At 36.1% G+C, this 21,652-nt stretch overlaps 1 protein-coding gene across 3 annotated transcripts in view; it reads right to left on the bottom strand.

Annotated features, from left to right (window-relative positions):
- LOC110032850 (bromodomain and WD repeat-containing protein 3) overlaps positions 1 to 21,652 on the bottom strand; it is a 69,630-nt gene that overhangs the window by 20,006 nt on the left and 27,972 nt on the right. For all 3 annotated transcript variants that reach the window (XM_020736619.1, XM_020736620.1, XM_020736621.1), the window contains 10 exons: positions 20,373 to 20,482; positions 20,205 to 20,282; positions 19,897 to 20,003; positions 8,678 to 8,769; positions 8,467 to 8,582; positions 8,282 to 8,385; positions 7,859 to 7,936; positions 7,580 to 7,658; positions 7,082 to 7,250; positions 3,203 to 3,273 (listed from right to left, as the gene is read on the bottom strand). In XM_020736619.1, the coding sequence (XP_020592278.1) occupies positions 3,203 to 3,273; positions 7,082 to 7,250; positions 7,580 to 7,658; positions 7,859 to 7,936; positions 8,282 to 8,385; positions 8,467 to 8,582; positions 8,678 to 8,769; positions 19,897 to 20,003; positions 20,205 to 20,282; positions 20,373 to 20,482 (1,004 nt within the window). The remainder of the gene's footprint in view (positions 1 to 3,202; positions 3,274 to 7,081; positions 7,251 to 7,579; positions 7,659 to 7,858; positions 7,937 to 8,281; positions 8,386 to 8,466; positions 8,583 to 8,677; positions 8,770 to 19,896; positions 20,004 to 20,204; positions 20,283 to 20,372; positions 20,483 to 21,652) is intronic.

Here is a 21,652-nt window from a genome sequence, read left to right as displayed (position 1 = left end):
TATTTATTCTTGATATATATATATATATATATATTAAAAAAAAACCCAAGGGCTAATATATTAAAGAGGAAAATGTACATATAGATTGTATTAGATGACCTAAAAGAAAACTCAACTCACACAATACAACACACACAAAAATCCAAAGAAACTAAGATACATAAAGATTAAAAAAAAAACCAAAAATCCACCAACATGTGCAAAGGTGCTAGGGATGTCCCATTTTAGTTCTTCCTCTGCCTCTAGTTCTCGGAAGGGAGTCAGCTAACAAATTGGTAAGGTGCGTACCATTACACGAAGTAACCAAAGTATCACCCATCAGATTTTTGAGCTTAACTATGTCTCCATTCTTCTTCTTCCTCCTGAATGTGTAGACCTGTCATTCCTCATCCGATGATTGACTCAATTGATCAATGAATTGGTTCAAAGGTGGTCGAACAGGTTTAGGACGTTGCACATCTTGATCCCCCTGAGTCTAAGTAGCATTGACATCTTTCTGTACCTGATGAGGCGGTAGTGAAGCAGCAGAGGTATTTTCACCTGTAATATCAGTGATAGGTTCTAGAGCGGGCGGAGTCTGAAGAATCTCCCTCGCCTCCACGATAGGAGGTTCCAAAGACGGGGGAACTGCAACAATGTGTGGAGACTAAATGATTGATATATGGTTTGCGAGAATAATGACGTCTTCAGGTGTATCATTTTGATGATCAATAGTGTCAATAACTTGGAGCTGATCGGGAGGAATTTGAATCACCGCCTCTAGTGGGGCTCTTTATTTTTTTGGTCTGAGGTGGGGATGTAGATGATGGCATTTAGAACTGGAGTGACCGAACATACGACAGTTCGAACAATACAAAGGAAAAGGCTCAATCTCTACCTTCTGCTAATATCCATGATGTTGTGTGCCCAACCATATTTCTTCAGAAGCGGAAGAAGTAATGTCTCTTTCAACAAGTACTCGGGCTCAGATGAACGGGAAAAATTAAAAGTAGGAATGTTCGTCTTGAGTGGCTTACCATAAGCTGAGGCAATAGAATATAACACTTTTTGAGAAAATAATCAAATTTCAGACCAGAAAGACTAATCCAAACTGAAATGATTGGTGGTTCCGTCTGTGCGTCAAAATCCACAGACCATTTCAGGATCTTCATTGCTTTGTTATTAATCCAGATTATCCTTCTAGCAAATAAGCGTGTGTAATCTTCTTCATTATTAATTTGAATAAGAATGTGTCTAACATCTAATAGTTCAATTTTTCACTTCCCAACAACGTGCATAAGTTCAAATTCCTTGCGAATAAGCTCCATTTTGGGATGACCATAGAGAAATTTCCCAACCAAATTCAGACGACAGAAGGAAGCAAGTTTGATACTTTTAACTTCTGTCAAAAAGATGGCAGACTTTTCATTTTTCATACCAGGTTTCTTGATGTCCTCCTCACACTCAAACGGAGGGAAAGAACACGATTTAGGTGTACCTGAGGCGTGGACATCTGTGAGAGCAGCTGCATACGATCTGTTTGAAGCCATCCTCAAAATAAAGGTGTAGCGTTAAGAAGAAAACACTGAAAAGTGGCGTCGACCAAAGGAGCTGAAAAGGAGAGCACCGAGAGCCATACTGCAGAGAAGCCGCAGAGCAAACACCGGGAGCCGCACTGCAGAGGAACCGCAGAGCAAACATTGGGAGCCGCACTACAGAGAGCCGCAGAGAGCCGAGACGAGAAGGAGCGGGAGCCGCAGAGAGCGACAGAGAGCCGCACTGCAGAGAGGCGCGAGAAGGGAAGAAGCGGGAGCCACAGAACTCACGAGAAACCGCAGAGCTGAGAACCTCCGAACCGAGAAAGCTCGCGAGACGGGAAGGACGCGCCGCAGATCGCGAGACCCAGGTCAGGCGCGAAAAGCGAAGGCGCCGGCGCCGGAGGAGAGACCGTAACAATTGCTAGGTTTCGCCATCAGGCGAAACCCTAACAGAGCCGAGCGGGAAGGAAGATGAAGTCATGGATGGATATATATATATATATATAACACATTATATAAACACATTTTCAGAAATAAAATAAAAAAATAAAAAACAAATATGAACCCAAATAAACATTTAATATTTTAATTCAATTTTCTAAATTCATTCTTCGTTTCTTTCATAATTGGTCAGTCGGGGGGGGGGGGGGGGGGGGGGCCTCTCACCCTCAAAAAATAAAGTGGTTGAAACTTTATAACCTTTTGCTTCATCTACCCCACATTTTCTCAACAAATCTCTATCTCTCTCTCTTCTTTGTCTCTCTATTTTAGCTTGGAAATTTATTTTCTAAGTTAAAGAGACGAATTAACAAGTAAAAATTCCATTATGATTCTAGTTTCCAGTGAAATTTATTTCTTTCGTTCTAGTAATCATCATCCCTCTCCATAGTTTCATAAATCCCACACCCTGGTCGAATCTTAGTGAATAACCAATAAATGTTTAAAGTTTGGAAGCTTGACCCAAACAAAAAAAAAAATCCTAAAAGGCATGACGCCACGTATCCACTTATATATTTTGCACTAGTTTCCATAATGTGTCTACTACTGAATCATTACACATCTTCATCCAGGCTTTAAAGAAAGTGTCTTTAAACCCCTCTCGATCATGAAAATTTCTTGGTATCAGCGCCACAAAAGTATGCAGGTTGTGAGAGATTAAAATAATGGTTAAAACAAGACCCACATCCCCATGAGAAAGATCACAATCAAGAAGGAGATAGCTGCATGGTACAAAGCAATTCCATATAATAGTTCGGTAGCTCCTAACTTGAGATTGCGTTCATGACTTTGATAAGATACTTACACTTTCATAAGAAATCATTTTGACTGAATTACAAGTATGACTGACTGATCTACTACAATGAAACTAATTTTGAGAATAGAAAAAAAAAAGTTCCTCCTACAGTTCTGAATTACACCAAATGCCTCCAAGGGAAACATAGTATATAATTTGTCCTAATAAACTCTGCAGTATACAGCACAATGCAACCGTTTAGTGGAGCAGATGCAGCCAACTCTGTTGAGAGACAAATTATTCAGAAGAAACCGCATTTTACAAGCTTGAAATTCAATTTCCTTGCAAAGTTTCAATGATATATTCAAAATAAATAACAACTTTCCAGCACATAAAACAACGAAAAACAATTTCATCAAACGTAAGAAAAAACTACAATCAGAGCACTTACTGATTCAGTATGACCAATTAATGAATGAACCAAACTGCCATCAGAAGCATTCCAAACGCATATTCGACAATCTACAGGAAACAAAAAGAATGTTAAGTCTGGCAAAGGAAATGACCTCTCAAGCTTAAAAAAACACAAGATCCATCAAACCTTGGTTGAAATGCGATAAAATCTTGAAAAGATTGAGCAAAGCGCACAGCATAAGTACAATAATTGTCATATAAAAAATTCAACAGAATAACAATAAAAAATAAATTCAAAAAATCAAGCTGAGATAGAATTCCAACCATCAGTTAGGCGGTCCACACAAACTTAACAGTCATGATGGAATTGGATATATTTTTGCAAATCCTCGATATTCAATCAAAACATACAGCTGGATGGCACCAAAAAATGAACAACACGAAAAACTTTGCAAGCACATATAGCAGCAAGTAAAGGAATTGATAACACAAATGAACAAGACGAGACAGAAAATGGTAACGCCAAAAAATGCTTGCATGCTGCTTTAGCGGATAAAGAGCATATAATAATAATACTATTAAAAGGTAATCCGTCTAAATCATAAGCACTTCCATCTTGAAACTACACACAAACTAAACTTTTTTGAACTAACCAATATATCGATTCAGCAAATAAATTCCAAAATTAGCATTCCACCCATTAGTTTGTCCACCAACTCCACAATTTTTAACGGGCTCATATAGCTCAAGGTCTTAATTGTCAAATGTAATAGCTCATTTAGTCCTGTATCTACCTTGCATGCAAATAGCCTAGTTTTCAGATAATTTTTCCCTTGATACGGGCACTCATCTTTGTTTTAGCAGCTCTATTGTGTAATAATTGTTACATAAAAATATCAGTTTTAACCATAATACATAAATAAACAACGTCCAAGAGAAATTTTGACCACAAAAATGTGTTTTCATGACATATGGCATCTAAATTTCCAATTCATTGTAGCCCGATACCATGCCAAATAGTTGACCAGTTCTATACTACAAAGTAAATTGGATTTTGTGTAAATCAACAATCATAGACTCAGAATTTTAACCTTATTAATGATGTGACCAAATCAAATCAATCGATTGAATTATAGCACCGCACCAATGCAGGGTGATATATGTACCCTTACCCTTGTAGTGCAAATAGGCTCTTCATGCAATTTGAATCAATGACCTCTAGGCCATAAGAGAAGAAACCTGATCATTAAATTTCCATTGAAGATGTGTATTAAGCATAAAAAATCTATCATAAAAGACAAATTATAATCATCCCAACAATTACAGGCCAACTTTATAAATTCATACTCTTCATTCATTCCAATAAATGCAAGGTATTAAATCTATTGTATGCACTTCTTTTTGAACAAATGTTGTCTTAGATGCACTCATTTTTCTTCCGAGCCCCTTGACACTAATTTTTTCTACAAGTCCAAAGCGTGCATTTTCTATTCCTCACTGTAGATGTCCAGACTACCTAAAACCTATTTTTCACCGCCTAATCTATAATTGATGCAATTCCCACCATCTCTTTAATATATTAATTTCTATTTATGCCAAACATACATCTTAACATTCTCGTTGCTATTACACTCACCATTGACTACCAACAACCTTCTTACTACTCAATGCCTACATCCTTACAAAAATATTCAACCTAATTACAAATAAGTATCCGTGACATTTCTCATACCAAATGATATTCTTGAAGCACTTCTTTATTTTAACCAACCTTCTGTAACTTTAAAAGTTAAATTCTCATTTACTTATTCATTTTTCATGTAATCAAATATTGCATACTGAAATCAGTCACATCAAGATATCACTTTACAGTCTAATACCAATAACCAACAATTGGTAGTATTAAACCAATTAAAACTGCATATCATATACTTAGTTTTTGTCTTACTAATCATAAATGTTTAATACTCTACACATTTTTCTCTATTGCTCAAAATTTCAATTATTTCAAGCAAATGTCTTATTAATTAGAACAATTAGATGAAAAAAAGATAAACCAAGGCATATCCCGTATAGCCAACACAAAAGAATATAAAGTCGATATTAATAATTAATGTAACACTATTTTAATGGAACTCGGTCAAATCAAAGCTACTTTTAATACACAATACTTCTGCATCTCTTTGATACATACATTTTCATTAATGCGAATCAAATCAGCTCCATGGTATTCAGTTACTGCCTTCTCAACCTCAATAAAAACTGAATGGGTACTCTTTCTTTACTCTTGGTACATGTCTATTTATTGTTTTAACACAGAAGTAAATTCTATGTTGAATTTTGTTGGCATGAAACCAAATTGACTCTTTGATAGCAATATCATTTTTCACATTTATGTTCCATTATTAAACTCATAACTATATTTTATAACTCACAAGTTTGATTCCTTTACAATTAATGCAATCCTAGATATATCTTCTATTCATAAATACTAGTATCATTTTAGCCATTAATATTTTATTGAAAAGATATGAAAATTAAATCATAAAAAAAAGATCAATAACTCTCCAAAAAGACATAAAAATCTCGAAAACTTAGCTTATGTTTCTTCCTTAAATATAACTCCCACATTTCTTTTGCATTTTTTAAAATAAAATTCCATTATTTTTTGGATCAATTTATAATTCACCTAATTTTTTTATTCTTTATGTCTTAAGTAATTCTGTCAATAAAAATTGCATTTTATAATGTTTCAAAATAGAATTTCCATTTTTCTCTGATATCTTCAAATTTTAAATATCATTTATAATGTATATACCTGATCAAAGTTTCCAAACCTTATATCCATTGCCATGGCTATTTTATACATCATGTTTTCTCCTGCCTTAAAACTTTACACTTTATGCAAACCTCAAAGGAAGTGAACTTCTTCTTTGTACATTATCCTCTTTGTAGGACTGCTAATTTTATAACCAATATAAGGCTCAACAATACATATCTATTGCCACTCTTTAAAATAACATTACCTTCTCTAATAGAATTTTCAATCTCCTCACTCTGTCACCAAATCTCTTATCTAATTTTTATCAATTTATAGACCCTCATAAACCTTCTACAGCAATCTTCTTTTCAATGGAACTATAGCTTATACAATATGTTTAATAAAAAATGCATGCTAAGTACATGACAGTAATTTTGGGAAACGGAATCACCTTATCAAAACTAGTTAGAAGCAAAGAAAACTAAAAGAATAGTAAAAATAAATAAATAATTAATTAATTAATTACAACAGTAAACAGAGAATATCAAAAACTGAATCATATTTAATATCACTTTTCTTATCACTGCTGGATTGTTATGTTAACTTTGCAACAATCTAAAATTACTATTAGATGCTGTTGGATGGGAAATTATGTTTCATGTCTCCATAGAAGTTTAGAGGGTATTTAAATGTTAACTTTGCAACAATCTAAAATTACTATTAGATGCTGTTGGGTGGGAAATTTTGTTTCATGTCTCCATAGCAGTTTAGAGGGTATTTAATATGATAAAAGATTTGGAGAGAAAGCCAACATGAACTGCATCAAAATAAGCAATAGATAACCAAATTGTTTATCACACAGAACACTTGTTTGGTTCACATTGGAATGCTTATTTGTAAGGACTATTGGACCAAATGACCATGCATTTTTTATTCGACAGTTAATTATTAAGGATTGAATTTTCCTGAAATTGAAACATTGGGTGCCACAATGAGGATATGTTTATGAAGAATTTAGGCAAAATAATGATCATAAATCACATGAGACACATAAAAATACTGACTAATACACCAAACATTAATTGCCCAAAGGAATATGAAGAATGTTGGCATGATGATGTTCATAAAGCACATAAGGAACATTAAAATACCAACCCATGATAGCAGCAAGCACAAATCGATTATCTAAACTCCAGACTATCATGTTAACGCCGCGAGGAGTAGGCTGAAACCTCTGGCGGGGACCTCCACGAGGAGGTTGGGGAGGCATGGGCGGTGGGGGAACTTTAAGATGGTATGCACGTGTCCAACGTCCAACTTTACCCTACCATAAGAAATAAGAAGACAGCAAATGTGTTTATATGTGAAAGAATTACCTCAAGGAAAAAAACTTGTCGGCAGACTCAGATACTAATTGGACACAGCAGAAAACATTTAGCTAAATTCGTTAGACCGCTACAAAATAAATAGGAATTACAAAACTTCCACAGCCGAACAGTGAATATCCAGATGAATTCTTCGGACCACTACCAAACGAATAAGTATAAAAGATTACCATAGCAAAAGCAAAACCATGCATTACATTGCAAGGGAAATTAGAGATAAAAATTTAAATAAGCACAAAAATAACATAATTGAAATAAATAATCTCACATGAGATCGCCTAGACCTTGGGATCCAAATAATTGCACTGCCATCACGTGAACAGGTAACTATGTTGTCATGAGTAAACCTAGTGAACAACACAAAATTAGTACTGGACAATGAGGAAGTCTCATCCCAACTCTCTAGGAACCCTTTAAACCTCCTCACTGTACAGTAACATGATTAGAACAGCATACAGCCTTCAATTGTCATTAAATAATCACATCAATATGCTAAAAAATGTTTTTAATCAAATTGCACCTAAAATGAAAAGCTAAGATAACACACCAGGAGTTTTTGAACTTCGGAATGTTATCCTCCTTCAGAGTATCAGTGCTGGAAAATTTAGAAGCCACTGCACAACCACTGGCAAAAAGCAATCGCCATTTAAATAAAAGTCACACCCAATAAAAAAAAAAGAAAAGAAAAGACTATGGGAAATTTACATACGTAGCACATAATTCTTACGTATTTATATATATCACACCACAACATTCATATTTACATACATAAACACTTTTATATTTTAAACTTATGCATAAAAATATCAATTTCACTTTAAAAAGTGGTAATAGTACTATTTTTGACGTGATATTAAAGATTTGAATGCTATGCATGTGAATATAATAGTTTAGGCATAAGATATGTAAATACATAAGAATTGTGTGCTATGTTTGTAAATTCGAAAACAATTTACTTCAGTTAACAAACCTGAACTGTACATAATTGACATCATTTTCATGGCCTGATAAGACATCCATCTCGTGGTTTGGTTGCTCACAGTCCTCTGCACTGTTTCTGCATGCATTCCATACCTACAACCAATCAGTTTGTTTTAATCATTATCCAATAACTTTCTACTACAAGAAATTCACACCCGCTATTGGGATTCATACCCTTGCGTAAGTATCTGAGCTACCAGTAACAAAAACAGTTCCACTAGCGTTGAATGCACAGCACAAGATTTGATGACATGGCTGAACAGCATTTGTTGAGGTATCATTCACCCTACCTGAAAACATTTCCATAATTTAACTCCTTAATTATATTTGAGTGATATTATATATCAATATAACAGCAAAAATATAATGAGATCAAATAGTTCACCAGCAGTATCCGGAGGCTTTGGAACATAAATTCGCAGGCTGACCTGGGAGTACCTAGCATCCCAGATCCGGCATGTTCCATCATCAGAGGACCTATTAAAGTGCTCATACATGATTCAGAAATAAATGGTAAAATATAACGCAAATTAAATTGCATTAATAGATCACAGTCTGAACCAAAATGCATCAACAGAAGCCAAAAAGTTAATGATAAGGTCAATCAAATTCAGCAAGCTTCAAGAAGCCTCAGAAAAACAATCGGGCACTTTACATCAACTCTAGGTACGAAAGAAATGAAATTCTAATAGAGCAAGAATTTACAAAAAAAAAAGACAATTACAATGATGTCCTTATTGCATTAAATAACGTGAAAATTAAGTCTCTGTGATTTCAAAATGCACTAGAAATCCCTATATCTTGCTAACTTATGGCAGGAAACCTAGCAAACAATCTCACCAAAGTCACAAGGACAGTAACACCGGCAGAGCTAAACAAAAATGGTTTTTAGCTGCTTGCAAATGCCAAAGGAGTTGACAAAGCAGCATAAAAGGCTTTTCATAGCGCTCATAATACAAGGACCAAGGTACTCAGTCCACCCTGACATTCTAACTGTCTAAGAGCCCAAAAACATTTACAGCCCTCAATATGACTAGATGTGTACGGGTTCCTTCAGCTCACAGCATTCTTCCAAACACACTCCCCCACCAACTCAACTCCACCCTATCTTGACACTGGGGAATATTCTGGTCAATATAAAATTACGGATGTAATGTAATAGTTTCCTTGAAAAGAGTAAAAAAGGATCAACCGTAGGTCAAAACACAACCATGAAAAAATTGAAGAGTAAAAGCAATGTAAGAAATCAAGCAGCTTCAAGATAGCAGAATTATTCAACCAGGATTTCTCAACATTAAACAAGTCAGGAAAAGTTATAAGAGTGGTATGTTGTATACAGCATGGGCCCACCCACGGATTAGAAAACCATAGGTCCGCTACTATATTTAAGGGGAGTAATTATTCTCCCTTAATTATCCATTATTGTGCTTTTATTTCTTTCCTTCTTATCAAGATGATTTGAAATTCTCTCCAATTGTATTAGGGTCACTCTGAGCTTTATATATTTGGTATTTGTTTGTATCAGTTCAATGAGAAAATTAAAATTTTTCCTCTTAAGGAAGTTCCTCCTAAATTTCACATGGTATTAGAGCCTAGAAAAAAAACATTAGCTCTCCTTACTCCACCGGAGTTTCTCCCTGCAACCGCCGTTCCCTGCAGGCCTCCCTACTAGCATCACTCCCTACAGGCTTCTAGACACAGGCAACAACCACCTCCTAGCCTTCCTATCGGTGACCCAACCACTTCTTAGGCATCAATCTTCTAAGAGAAATCCCAGATTGGATTTCAACATGTCATTTGATGTTCTCTCTCTAGTGAAAATCCCTGACGTAAGACCAAAATTTATTTGTCCAAGCATGCACTATATTTCTATTTCGGCGACGGCTACTTAATCTTTTTTGTGGAAATTTTGTGTTGACGGCAGACAGTTTCTCTCTCTGGTGGAAATCCTGTATCGATGACAGATAATTTTTCATTGAAATCCAGTGTTGGCTAACAAATTGTTTCTTCCTGGTCAAACTCCTTCCTGACGACACATCATAACCAAATAGGGCATGAAAGTTATTTCTTCCTCTTTGGAAGTTACTTCTGAACATGAACCTAGGATGTTTGGTTCTGCGACATCTAAAATCTCTTCCTCAGCACCAATCACAAACTATGGAGAAAAATATGTGTTCACGTACATTCGTGCTAAAGAAAAAGATGATCATCTCAGTAAAGCAAATCCTGCACCAAATATTATTGATCCTAAACATCATACATAGAAGCTTGAAAATCATAGTCATGTCATAGCTTGTCATCTCCATGACCATGAAAATTGGATAAAACTGCCTCCCAAACAAAACAACAAAAGGAATGTGGAATGCCATAAGGGAAACCTATTCAAATGTTGACAACACCTCTGAGTTGTTTGACATTGAAACTAGATCACATGACGTGCGACATGATGAGTTGAATGTTACTCAATAGTTCAATACTCTCTCCAGATATTGGCTCCAACTAGATATGTATGAAACATGCGCATAGATGTGCTCACAAGACTCTACAAAATCATTTTTGAACAAAAGATAACCTTCAAGTTCCTTCTAGGACTTAATAAGGAACTAGATGAAGTTAGAAGGAGAATCATGAAAACCAAATCTCTTCCTCAATTCTTGAAGCCTTTGTTGAAGTACAAAGAGAATAGAGCATAGAGAAACTCATGATCGCGGGTAATCTCACTACATCAAATGTGAAAAAGTCAGCTTTATGCACTCACAAACTATCTCAAGATAACAAATTAAAGAGGAACGGACTATGAGGTGAACATTGCAAGAAGTTTGGTCAGCTGAAGGAGAAATGTTAGAAAATTTATGGAAAGCCTACGTATTGGAAACTAACAAATTCAAAGGTCATATCAAAGAAAGCCAAGTCTTATGAACATAGTCCATTCAGCAATGAACAACTAGAAGATCTCCAAAGGTTTATGGTACAATATTTTAAGACTTCTAAAAAACTTCCAGCACATCAAGATAGTCTTCAATCTGCCCTTATTGTTCTCAACATGAAGAATCAACCTTGTATAATGAGCTTTGAAGCATTTGATCACATGACATGTGATATTAATGCTTTCTAATCATTCCATTCTTGCAAGATCAAGTTGTTATTAGAAACGTAGATGACTCTCTCTCATCTATGGAAGGAAAAGAAAGTGTCAAACTCACAAAGAATCTTATTCTTCAATCTATGTTTTATGTTCCTAAACTTAACTGCAATTTATTGTTAATCAATAAACTTGTTGCATGATTTTTGTTACTAAATTATACCGTAACGTCTGAATTATAGGTGGACTCACGGAAAATGATTGTCAATGTTGAGCTTTATCTGCTTACTACAACTCTCACTTTAGAAGGGTCGTTTCATTCATATGCCTTTGAGTCAAATCTTTTCTCATGAGACCATGATATTTCGCCTTGGGCAATCTAATTTCTATTATAATGAAAAATCATATCCACATTTACTTATCAACAAAAAAACCTAGTTCGTATCAGTGTGAAACTTGTCAACTTATTAAACAAACTAACTCGGCAAGCGTACCCAAGCCTGAAATATAAACAATCAAATTCCTTCTCCATGGTTTATAGTAATATTAGCAGGCCCTCAATAATTAAAAAATACAAATGAGCCTAGGTGATTTGTCACATTCATTGATGATCACACAAGAACTATTAGGACATTTCTCATGAAGAAAAAATTTGAAACTGCGAGCATATTTGAAACCTTCCATGACATGATCCTCACCCAATTTAAGAGTAAAATTCATATTCTCAAAATTGATAATGCCAAAGACTACCACAACTTCACTCATGGCTCTTATCTATCCAAAAATGACATCATTTATATAACCTTTATGTTGACACACACCAACAAAATGGCATGACGAGAGGAAGAACAAACATCTCCTCGAGGTAGCCCGTTCAATTAAATTCACCAATAATGTACTCAATTACTTATGGGGGGATGTAATTCTCACAATGAATTATCTCATGAATAGGATGTTTAGCTGAGTGCTAGACTTTAACATACCTCTCAACACACTTATAAAATCTTACCCCCACATTAAATCATTCACCTCTAACATACCACTAAAAAAATTTCATTGCATCGCATTTGTTCATCTACATAGACCACACCAAACCAATCTTGATCCCAATTCAATCAAATGCATCTCTGTGTGCTACTCTTTAAAGAAAAATGAGTATAAATATTACTCTCCAAAAACACAAAAAATCTACAATTTCATGAATGTTGCCTTTGAAAACAAAACATATTACCCCAAATCTAACATTCAGGGGGGTTATATTATATTTGGGATACCATTCAGGAATCTCAAACTTGCCTCCCTTATGTCTCTGATGAGCCAACTATTGTCCCTATTATCATAAATCAATCTGAAAATGAACCTACCACCCCATTAAATCTTGCAACAACTCACACCAAGAACCAAGAAAATTATTCGTACAGCAGAAAGAAAAAACTCAACGAGCATGTAAGGGATCATATACAAAATCAAAAATGCAAATCACTAGAACCAAAAAAACACACCCTTAGTATTCACACAGAGGTTAGGTCAATGCATCATGGGAAAAAAGAGGAAAAAGAAGCACGAGAATTCGTAAAACACCCGATAAAAAATTTTGTGACCTATGCAAAATTGTCATCTTACAAATCTTTTGTTCGAAATTTAAATAATGTGTGGGTTCCGAATTCAATCCAAGAGGCCTTATATATTCATGCTTCGAAAAAGTCGTGTGGAAGAAGAGATTCTTGTCCTTGAAAAGAATAGCATATGGATCACAACAAATCTGCCACCTAGGAATACAACTGTCAGGTGCAAATGGGTATTCAGTGTTAAATACAAAACAAATAGAAGAATAGAAAGATTCAAGGCTAGAGTTATAGCAAAAGGTTTCACCCAGTCTTATGAGATTGACTACTAGTAGACATTTACACCAGGGACGAAACGGATACCAGAGTTAACCCAAACCATATTAGGAAAAGCAAATATTATTATTGGAAGCAAATATGCGGTAACAATCAAATGCAATTAAAAAGAAAATACAACATGCACGACAAACAAACTCACGTTATATCAGATCCCGGGTGAAGGAAAATACAATTAGAGGGCCTGGTGAGGTAAAGACAAGGTAGAGAACGGGTTTCCATGCAGTGGATGAGTGGTAGTAATTATGGGTGCCTGGAACAACAGGACGACAAGGTGCGGCAGCCCAAATAGCAGCAGTTGGTTGTTTGAGATGGTTGGACAGCAGGAAAACAACAAGTGGTAGGCATTGCGGCAATGGCAGCAAGCTGGAATGAGGAACAGCTGGTCGGGTAGCTGAAACAGCAGAAAACAGCCCGGGCAGCTTTTTCCAGAAGGCAACAGCGAGCGGGAATGACTGAGGCAGCGGCACTGACAGCGAGCGAAAATGACGGCGGCAGCAGCGTTGAAGGTGTGATTGCGGTACAGCTAAAAGAGAATTGTCCAAAAGTTGCTACAGTGATAAGAATGGTTGAACGGCAAGGAACTACAAGAAGACAGCAACGACATTGTTGTTGAGGCAGCTGCAGAGAAGAGGAAGGTGTGGTAGGGAGGGGAGAGGGATGTGGGAAGAAATAGGGAAGATAAGCAGTACCTAGAAACAAAGATACTGTCGAAGCACCACTTGTAACTCTAGGATAGAATCTTCGAAGAGAAAAAGAGACGTCGATGGTTGTCCCGATAATAGACACAAAATTAAATTTCAAACCATAATACAGCACATAAAAGTAATGACTAAAAAGGAATGAAGGACAATAAAAAAAAGAAAACAAGGTTGTTTTGGTACCTCTGCCGCAATAGTTATTGTAGCAGCTATAGTATAGCAAAAAATTTAAGCGGTAAGCTCCCGCATCAATCTCTAGAGGTTGGGGGGGAGCTCCGACCTCATCTATCGAAATTTATGTTTCCTCATCATATGGCGCCACGTCGACCACATTGAAGGTGGTGGAAATATTGTAATCACTCGGTAATTTTATTTTGTTGGCGTTTGCATTCGAAAGCACATCTTGATAGAATATGTATCCATCCTGTTTTGATACAATCATAATTGAAATTGTGCAAGGATGAGTATCCTCACGAACCAAGCCTCAAGTCATCAAATCTGTAATTGCTTCTTCCATTCTTTGAACTCATCTGAGTGTATCTCAGGGATGAAATCCATGGCAGGTTTGATCCCATTGTATGATACTCGTTCCTACAAAGCTCCTAAGATAATTTACAACACTGTGTTTCATCTATCTTGCCTAATTAGTTACCGATGGGTATACTGCTAAACTAAAATTAATACCTCAACGACTCCCTATGAGCTTCCAGAAGAGATACAAAAGAGTCACATCTCGGACATACTAAAACTCCCCAGCAGGGGCAACTCAAGAAGTAATCCATATATCTAAAAAGTTTGAATTTCTCTTATATGGGATTGCCTTGTGTCTGATATCGGTTCCTCAAACACATAGCCCTTTTGGACATCTAATATCAGTCTTGCCAATGCTCCTCTCAACGTGTGCAAAACGGTAACTCAAGCACTAAGATCTCATACTCTACATAAATGCCTATTAACTCAAACGCATTATCTTCTAAAACAGTTATTTTCAACTCAGTTGAACTCTCTCTCTTGGGTTCAACTCAAATCGCCGGTGTATCCTCGTCAATCGGAAGTTGAAAATCATCTTTGAAATCTTAATCTTCTCCTAGATCACCATTTATTTCTTCAACTGCTCCCTGACAGTGAAAATTGATCACTCTAGTGGTTGTGTAATCTAATTCACTGCCCAAACCCATAGCACCTAAAGCATTTCTTGGATGAGATAGATTTAGGAAAGCAATAAGTTTTTCCTCTCACAGAGTAAGCTTGAAATTTCTCATGGGTGTATTTTAGCTTGTAAGATTTTGAGGTTGAACTCTATCTGTAAGATGTAGCAGTTGTCAGGTGATCTGGTCTCTCCACTTCTAAAGCTAGAGTCTGAACATTCTATCTGTAGTAAACTAGTAGGAACTCGTGTTGTATCTCCTGCTTTATCCTCAATTCTCTCTTTCCCCCCTTCGACTCTCCAGATCAAGGTCGATGGTAATCTCCCCTTTGGTTTCATCTTCAATGTCCGTAAGCCTCCGTTGAAGTTGGCAGATCTCTCCTTGGTGGCATGGCTTGGACTTGGAGCGAGATGTGAAAAAGAGCGTAAAAAAAATAATTTAGGATTGCTGATTTGGAAAATCAGCAAGGGAAAATTAGGGGGGTTAGGTCAAAATTTTGGTTATGGTTTGGGGAATAAGAATGAAATTTTTTTGGAGGGGTAAGGCAGATGCTAGGAAACCCTGGAATATGACTGGGGTTAGACAAGCTCTAATACCAAATGATATCGGAGTTAACCCAAACAATAATAAAAAATAAATATCATTACTTGAAACAACTAAGCGGAGCAATCAATAATTAAAAGAAAAAATATAACAACACGACACCTGATAATAGAAAATAGCAATAGATGTGACACAAATAATCAAACTAGGGTGGGATCTCAGGGTGGTGATGGTGATCTGCAAGGGTTTGGTACTCCGACAAGAAAGCAAGAAAGGGGTGAAGGCTACAAAGCACGGCGACAGCAAAGGGTGTGGATGGATACATCATAGGGGAGTTGTGGCAAAGGCAACAAGCTAGAAGGAGAGGAATGGATGGGGAGAACTGCAGGACAGCAAGAGGACGGCTATCCGGGGTGGTGGCAGTGAGGACAAGTGGTTTGATTGGGGAAACAGCAAGGAAAACAACAAGGTGCGACAGTTTGGGGGCGGCTGTATCAATGGAGGACGGTCGAGAGCAAAGTGGAGAGGATGTGGAAAGGGATAGGAAGATAAACACCACCGAGAGAGAGAGACAGAGAGAGAGAGATACAGCCGGAGCACCACCCAAACCCTTCAAGGAACAGCTCTCGAAGGGACAAACGGACGTTGACGGCTGTCCTGACAGAAATCTGAGCTAAAACTGAATTTCAAATCCTAATACAACACATATATTGAAAATGACTAAAAATGAATAAAAGATAATATAAAAAAGCATAAGAAAGGAAAACGAGGATGTTTCGACCAGCCACCCGTGATTGCTAAATCTCGAGGTACTATAGCAACATTAAGGAGACAAAAAAGTTGGGGTGCAAATCAATAGAAACTCCTATGGATCTCAATCAACAGGGCATCAAAAGAAGAGGATAATACCCCAGTTGAAAAAAAAAGGTATCAAAAATTTGTAGAGAAACTTATTTATCTATCATATACAAGACTTGATATTGTTTTTTCTATGGGCACGGTGAGTCAACATATGAATCCAAATGAAGATCATTTAAAAGCAGACTTTCAAATCCTCAGGTACCTAAAGATGACTCCAGGACGTGGATTAATATTCAAAAAAATTAAAAACCGTAAAACTGAGATCTACACGGACTAATAGAAGATCTACCATGTGTTATTGTTCATTTGTAGGGGATAACCTGATTACTTATAGAAGTAAAAAAGCGGGTTGTGGTGATTAAAAAATGATACCAGAGTTGACCAAAATCACATTAGAAAAAATAAATATTATTATTGGAAGCAAAAAGGCTGTTACAATCAAACACACTTGAAAGAGAAAATATAACACACACGACACGCAAACTCATGTTAGGGCGAATCCCAGGTGAAGGTAGTAACGGTTAGAGGGTTCGGTGAGGTAGTGACATGGTAAGGAAGGGGTTTCAGGTTGTAGATGAGAAGCGACAACGATTATGAGTGGTTGGAACAGCAAGGCAGCAAGGGTCCGTAGCCCAAACAACATTAGTTGGTTGTTTGGGGCTGCTGGACAGCAGGAAAACAAAAAGGTGGAGGCGTTGCGGCAATAGCAGCAAGCCGGAATGAGGGGAAACTGCTGATTTGGTGGCTGGAACGGCAGAAAACAGCCCGACGGTTGTTTTCGGGAGGCGACAGCGAGCGGGAATAACGGCGGTGGCGAGAGGGATTGTTGGATGGCGAGGAATTGTAGGAAGACAGCAAAGGGACTGCTGTTGGGGCGACTTCAGCGAGGAGAAAGGCGTGGTAGAAAAGCGAGAGGGATGCGAGAAGGGGTAGGGAAGATAATCACCACCTGGAAACCAAGATGCAGCCAAACATCACTTGGAATCTTAGGATACAGCCCTCGCAGGAAGAAGAGACGGTGATGGCTGCCCGATACAAAACGCAAAAAACTGACTTTTAACACTAATATAATATATATATAAGAAATGACTAAAAATGAATGACATAATAAGAAATAAGCATAAGAAAGGAAAACGAGATTATTTCAGCATGTCTTCTATGATAGATATTTTCGATGTACTGTGGCAGCTATAATACCGCAGTTTTTTTTTTTTTTCTTTTTGCGATACGCTTCCACATCAATGAAGATCTAAGCAGTTTATCGAAACTTGAGGTACCTAAAGATGACTTCAGGACGTGAATTGATATTCAAGAAAACTAAGAACCACATTATTGAATCTACACGGATGATAGTTAGGCAGGAGAACTGACAAATAGAAGATCTACCGGGGGTTAAGGTTCATTTGTATGGGATAACTTGGTTGCTTGGAGAAGTAAAAAAAAGCAAACTGTGGTGACAAGAAGTAATGCAGAATCTGAGTATTGTGCCCTGACCCTAAGAATTTACGAAGAGATGTAGTTAAAAAGATTACTGGAGGAACTACACATGAAGAACAAAAACACTATTAAGATGTTCAGTGACAGTCAATCAGCTATCAGTATTTTAAAGGATCTGGTACACTATGATCGAACTAAACATATAGAGGCTGACAGCACTTCATCTCTGAGAATGTCATTTCATCCGGCTAAGTTATATCCCAACTTAGCAACAGATTATCAACATTCTTACCAAAGCTCTTTCTCGCATAACTTTAGTAATCTCAACAGCAAGTTTGAGATGTATGACATATAAAACCCAGCTTGAGGGAGTGTTGATATGCATATAAATGTGGACCACATGAGCCCACCCATGGTTTAGGAAACCGCGGTTCCGCTGCTACATTAGAAGGGGAAAAATTATTCTCCCTTAATTATCCATTTTTGTGTTTTAATTTCATTCCTTGTTATCAGGATGATTTAAGTTTCCCTTCAATTGTATTAGGGTTAGTCTGAGCTAGTATATACATGTCATTTGCTTGTGTTAGTTCTATGAGAATATTATAAAGTTCTTCCTCTAAGAAAGTTTCTCATAAATTCCACAAAAAACAATGTAAAAATCAAGCAGCTTAAAGCTAGTATCAAGCAAAGTCAAACCGTTGGTGATCTGACTATATATGTTAAACAAGCAAAATTTGCCTCTCATACAAAGCACATATCACCTTTTGTCCCATTAAAATGCCCAACAACACAATCATAAAAATAGTTATACAAAAATTGATGATAACCATGCAACTGACAAAAGCATACACAAAGAATTTGGTAACAGCGAGACAGAATATTCTGTTTTCATGCAACGGCAGAAATGTTCAGCAAAATTTTAAAGAATTTGACAAGATCGAGAACTAAATTGGAATCAGCTTTTATAAGCATTTTGTACACATGTTAAAGAAGTTCCTTTACTTGTGAATTTCCTCTATCAAGTTCAAACTTATTTAAATTGTTTATTCTGAAAATGAAGAACAATTAGCTAGAACAAATAATAAGTTTTTCAAAGCCTCGAAAAACCTTTGAAAATGAAATCAAAATATAAAATCTGTCAGAAGAATTATTCCACATGGATTCTCAATATATAAGCCAAAAGAGTGGAAATCTGGATTCAACCACTAAATACATTAAACACGCAAAACTTACGTCACTAGGATTCATATAAACACCACTTTTGCACCCATTCCCAGGTGATTGTAAAAGTAGTTTTATTAAAAAGCAAGTGATGATAACTAACTACTGCAACAGATAAATGCATGGACTAAGGATTTGGTAACAAAAAAAAGGAATATTCTGTTTTAATATGACTACGAAAAAGTACATCCAAATCTCCAAAATCTTGATAAAATTAACAATTAAACTACAAATAGCTTCTCTAGACAGTATGGAGAAAGCTAAAAGTAGGAACCCATTATGTTTCTATCAAGTTCAAATTTATTAAAAATGTTTTTTTTTTTTTTTTTTTTTGTGTAGTGAAAATTGATTTTTTAATTACAATAGAAAATAAAATCATTCATGCTTTGAAATACATGCAACAATAATGTAAATTCTGGTAAAATTTTCAAAATGGAATATAATAAGTATCAACTCCATTAAAAAATCAGGCATTTTAATTGTGGCCAAACAGAAGTTGTCCTCAGATATTAAACAAATTAGCTAAAAAGTACTCAAAACTACTGCAAATCGATGACTTAGACAATTTAATGAATACCAGAATAAGCATTACAATGCAAGGAAAACACTAATTTTAGGTATATAAATAGTTTAGAATGTATTGCATCCATCTGTGTAAAGTGAAGTGTTAAACTCCCACTCAAAAAAAAAAAAAAGAGAACAAAAATTACGATAACAGCTGATAGCAGTAGCTTGGCCGTGGGCTGAAAGCAATAGCAGTTACAGCTCCAGTGTGTCCTCTCAAGACAGAAATTGGTAAACCATCAGGCAAGCGCCACTGCATTCAAATAAGATGGAAATTTATATCCAAATACAGCGTACATCTTAAATTGTGTGTAGTGCTGAATACTAGGAAAGCAAAAAATAGCATAGAGGGATCATATGCAAATGAATGAGGATCACGCTTTCAGCAGTAGAATCTAGCAAAAATATTTCAATCATTCTGATTCACAAGTATTCATAGAAGTGAACAACTTACAACTCTGATGGTGAAATCATTTGAAGAAGATGCCACCAAAGCATTATTTGAACTCACAGCCAAGTCAGTAATGTCGCCCTTGGATGTAGAGAAAAGAAAAACAGATTGTGGGGGTTGAGCCATTCAGTACAAAATAATGGAGCTAAAAGTACAAAAAAATCCTGTCACCTCGTGTCCTCTACAGCTGGCAAGGCAGAATGCAGTTTCCATGGACCAAATTTTTACCAGCCGATCATCTGAACCAGTAATTACATAGCGCCCCAAGCGGTCAAATGTTGCTAAAAAGAAAAAAGCAATAGCAAACAATGGTCATTATCACAAAACCCTGAAAGAAAATATTTTTTTCAGTGTAGGTATAAACTGATCGAAAGTTTGATGAAACACTACTAGCGCAGTCAGATGCATATATGTGACTCAGAAGAGTCGCGCAATCATCCTTCAAGAATTGAGGATAAGATCCCTTATCCCCCTGACCACACTTCTCATTCCAAGTATGTGAACACAAACGAAATAAAAGCAACAACAACAAATCCTTGATAGGTAATGTTATATGATTGTTTTGTTGATGCGGGACTGTAGCATCCCTGCTGACTGTCCAGGACTATGCCTACTACTACTGATTCAGTTAAATGGTGTGATATTCACAGATGTTACGTATTCTTTGGATTGCCTATTTTGCAGGCATTGTTAAAATGACTGGTAAGTTGCTATTTGGTATCAGAGTACCCCAGTTTGTAGCTTTCTATTTTTGAAAATTTTATAGTGGAAAAGAAAAGATATTTATAAGTGGATAAACTTTAAATGTGAACTTGAAGTTTATCTAGAATTAGATTGGGCTTATCTTGTGCGATATCTACCAACCTAACGATCAGAATCTATAAATAAAAATTCTGAGGCATGCAAATAAAAACTCTAATTGAAAAAAGAATTTATTTTTTCAATATTTCAATTTTGTGAGCTGGTTGAATGTGTGATTCCTGTGTGTGGTACATGAGTTCCTAATTTGAGAGAGCTGTCATCTTTTTGTACCGATATGCAGCTGAATTTCTTAATTTGATATTTTTTTTCCTTGATCTGATCTCATCTACATAATTTGTGAACTTGTTGGTTCTTTTAATTTTGTTCACATTTGACACAATTTGCAACCAAATTCAAAAGCAAATCGCTCCAAACCAAGGCGTAGACCAATAGCTTACTTAGATGTTTGTGATCCATAAATCATGAGATCCTTATATTATCTACATACATTACATCGTTCTAAATGCATTAGAAAACACTAACCCTATTTTGATATGCATAAAATTGGCATTAGAACTTTAACCACTACACAGCACGTGAATAGATTTCTAAATTATAAGCAAAAGCAAATCAATGATGACACAATTTAGTTGAAATAAGAATTGATAATCCGAAGCAAGTCTTTCTTTTTGCTTCAATAAGAAAAGTGC

Source organism: Phalaenopsis equestris, unplaced genomic scaffold (assembly GCF_001263595.1).
Source record: "Phalaenopsis equestris unplaced genomic scaffold, ASM126359v1 Scaffold001038, whole genome shotgun sequence".
Lineage (NCBI taxonomy): Eukaryota > Viridiplantae > Streptophyta > Magnoliopsida > Asparagales > Orchidaceae > Phalaenopsis > Phalaenopsis equestris.
This window is presented reverse-complemented; position numbering and strand designations above follow the sequence as displayed.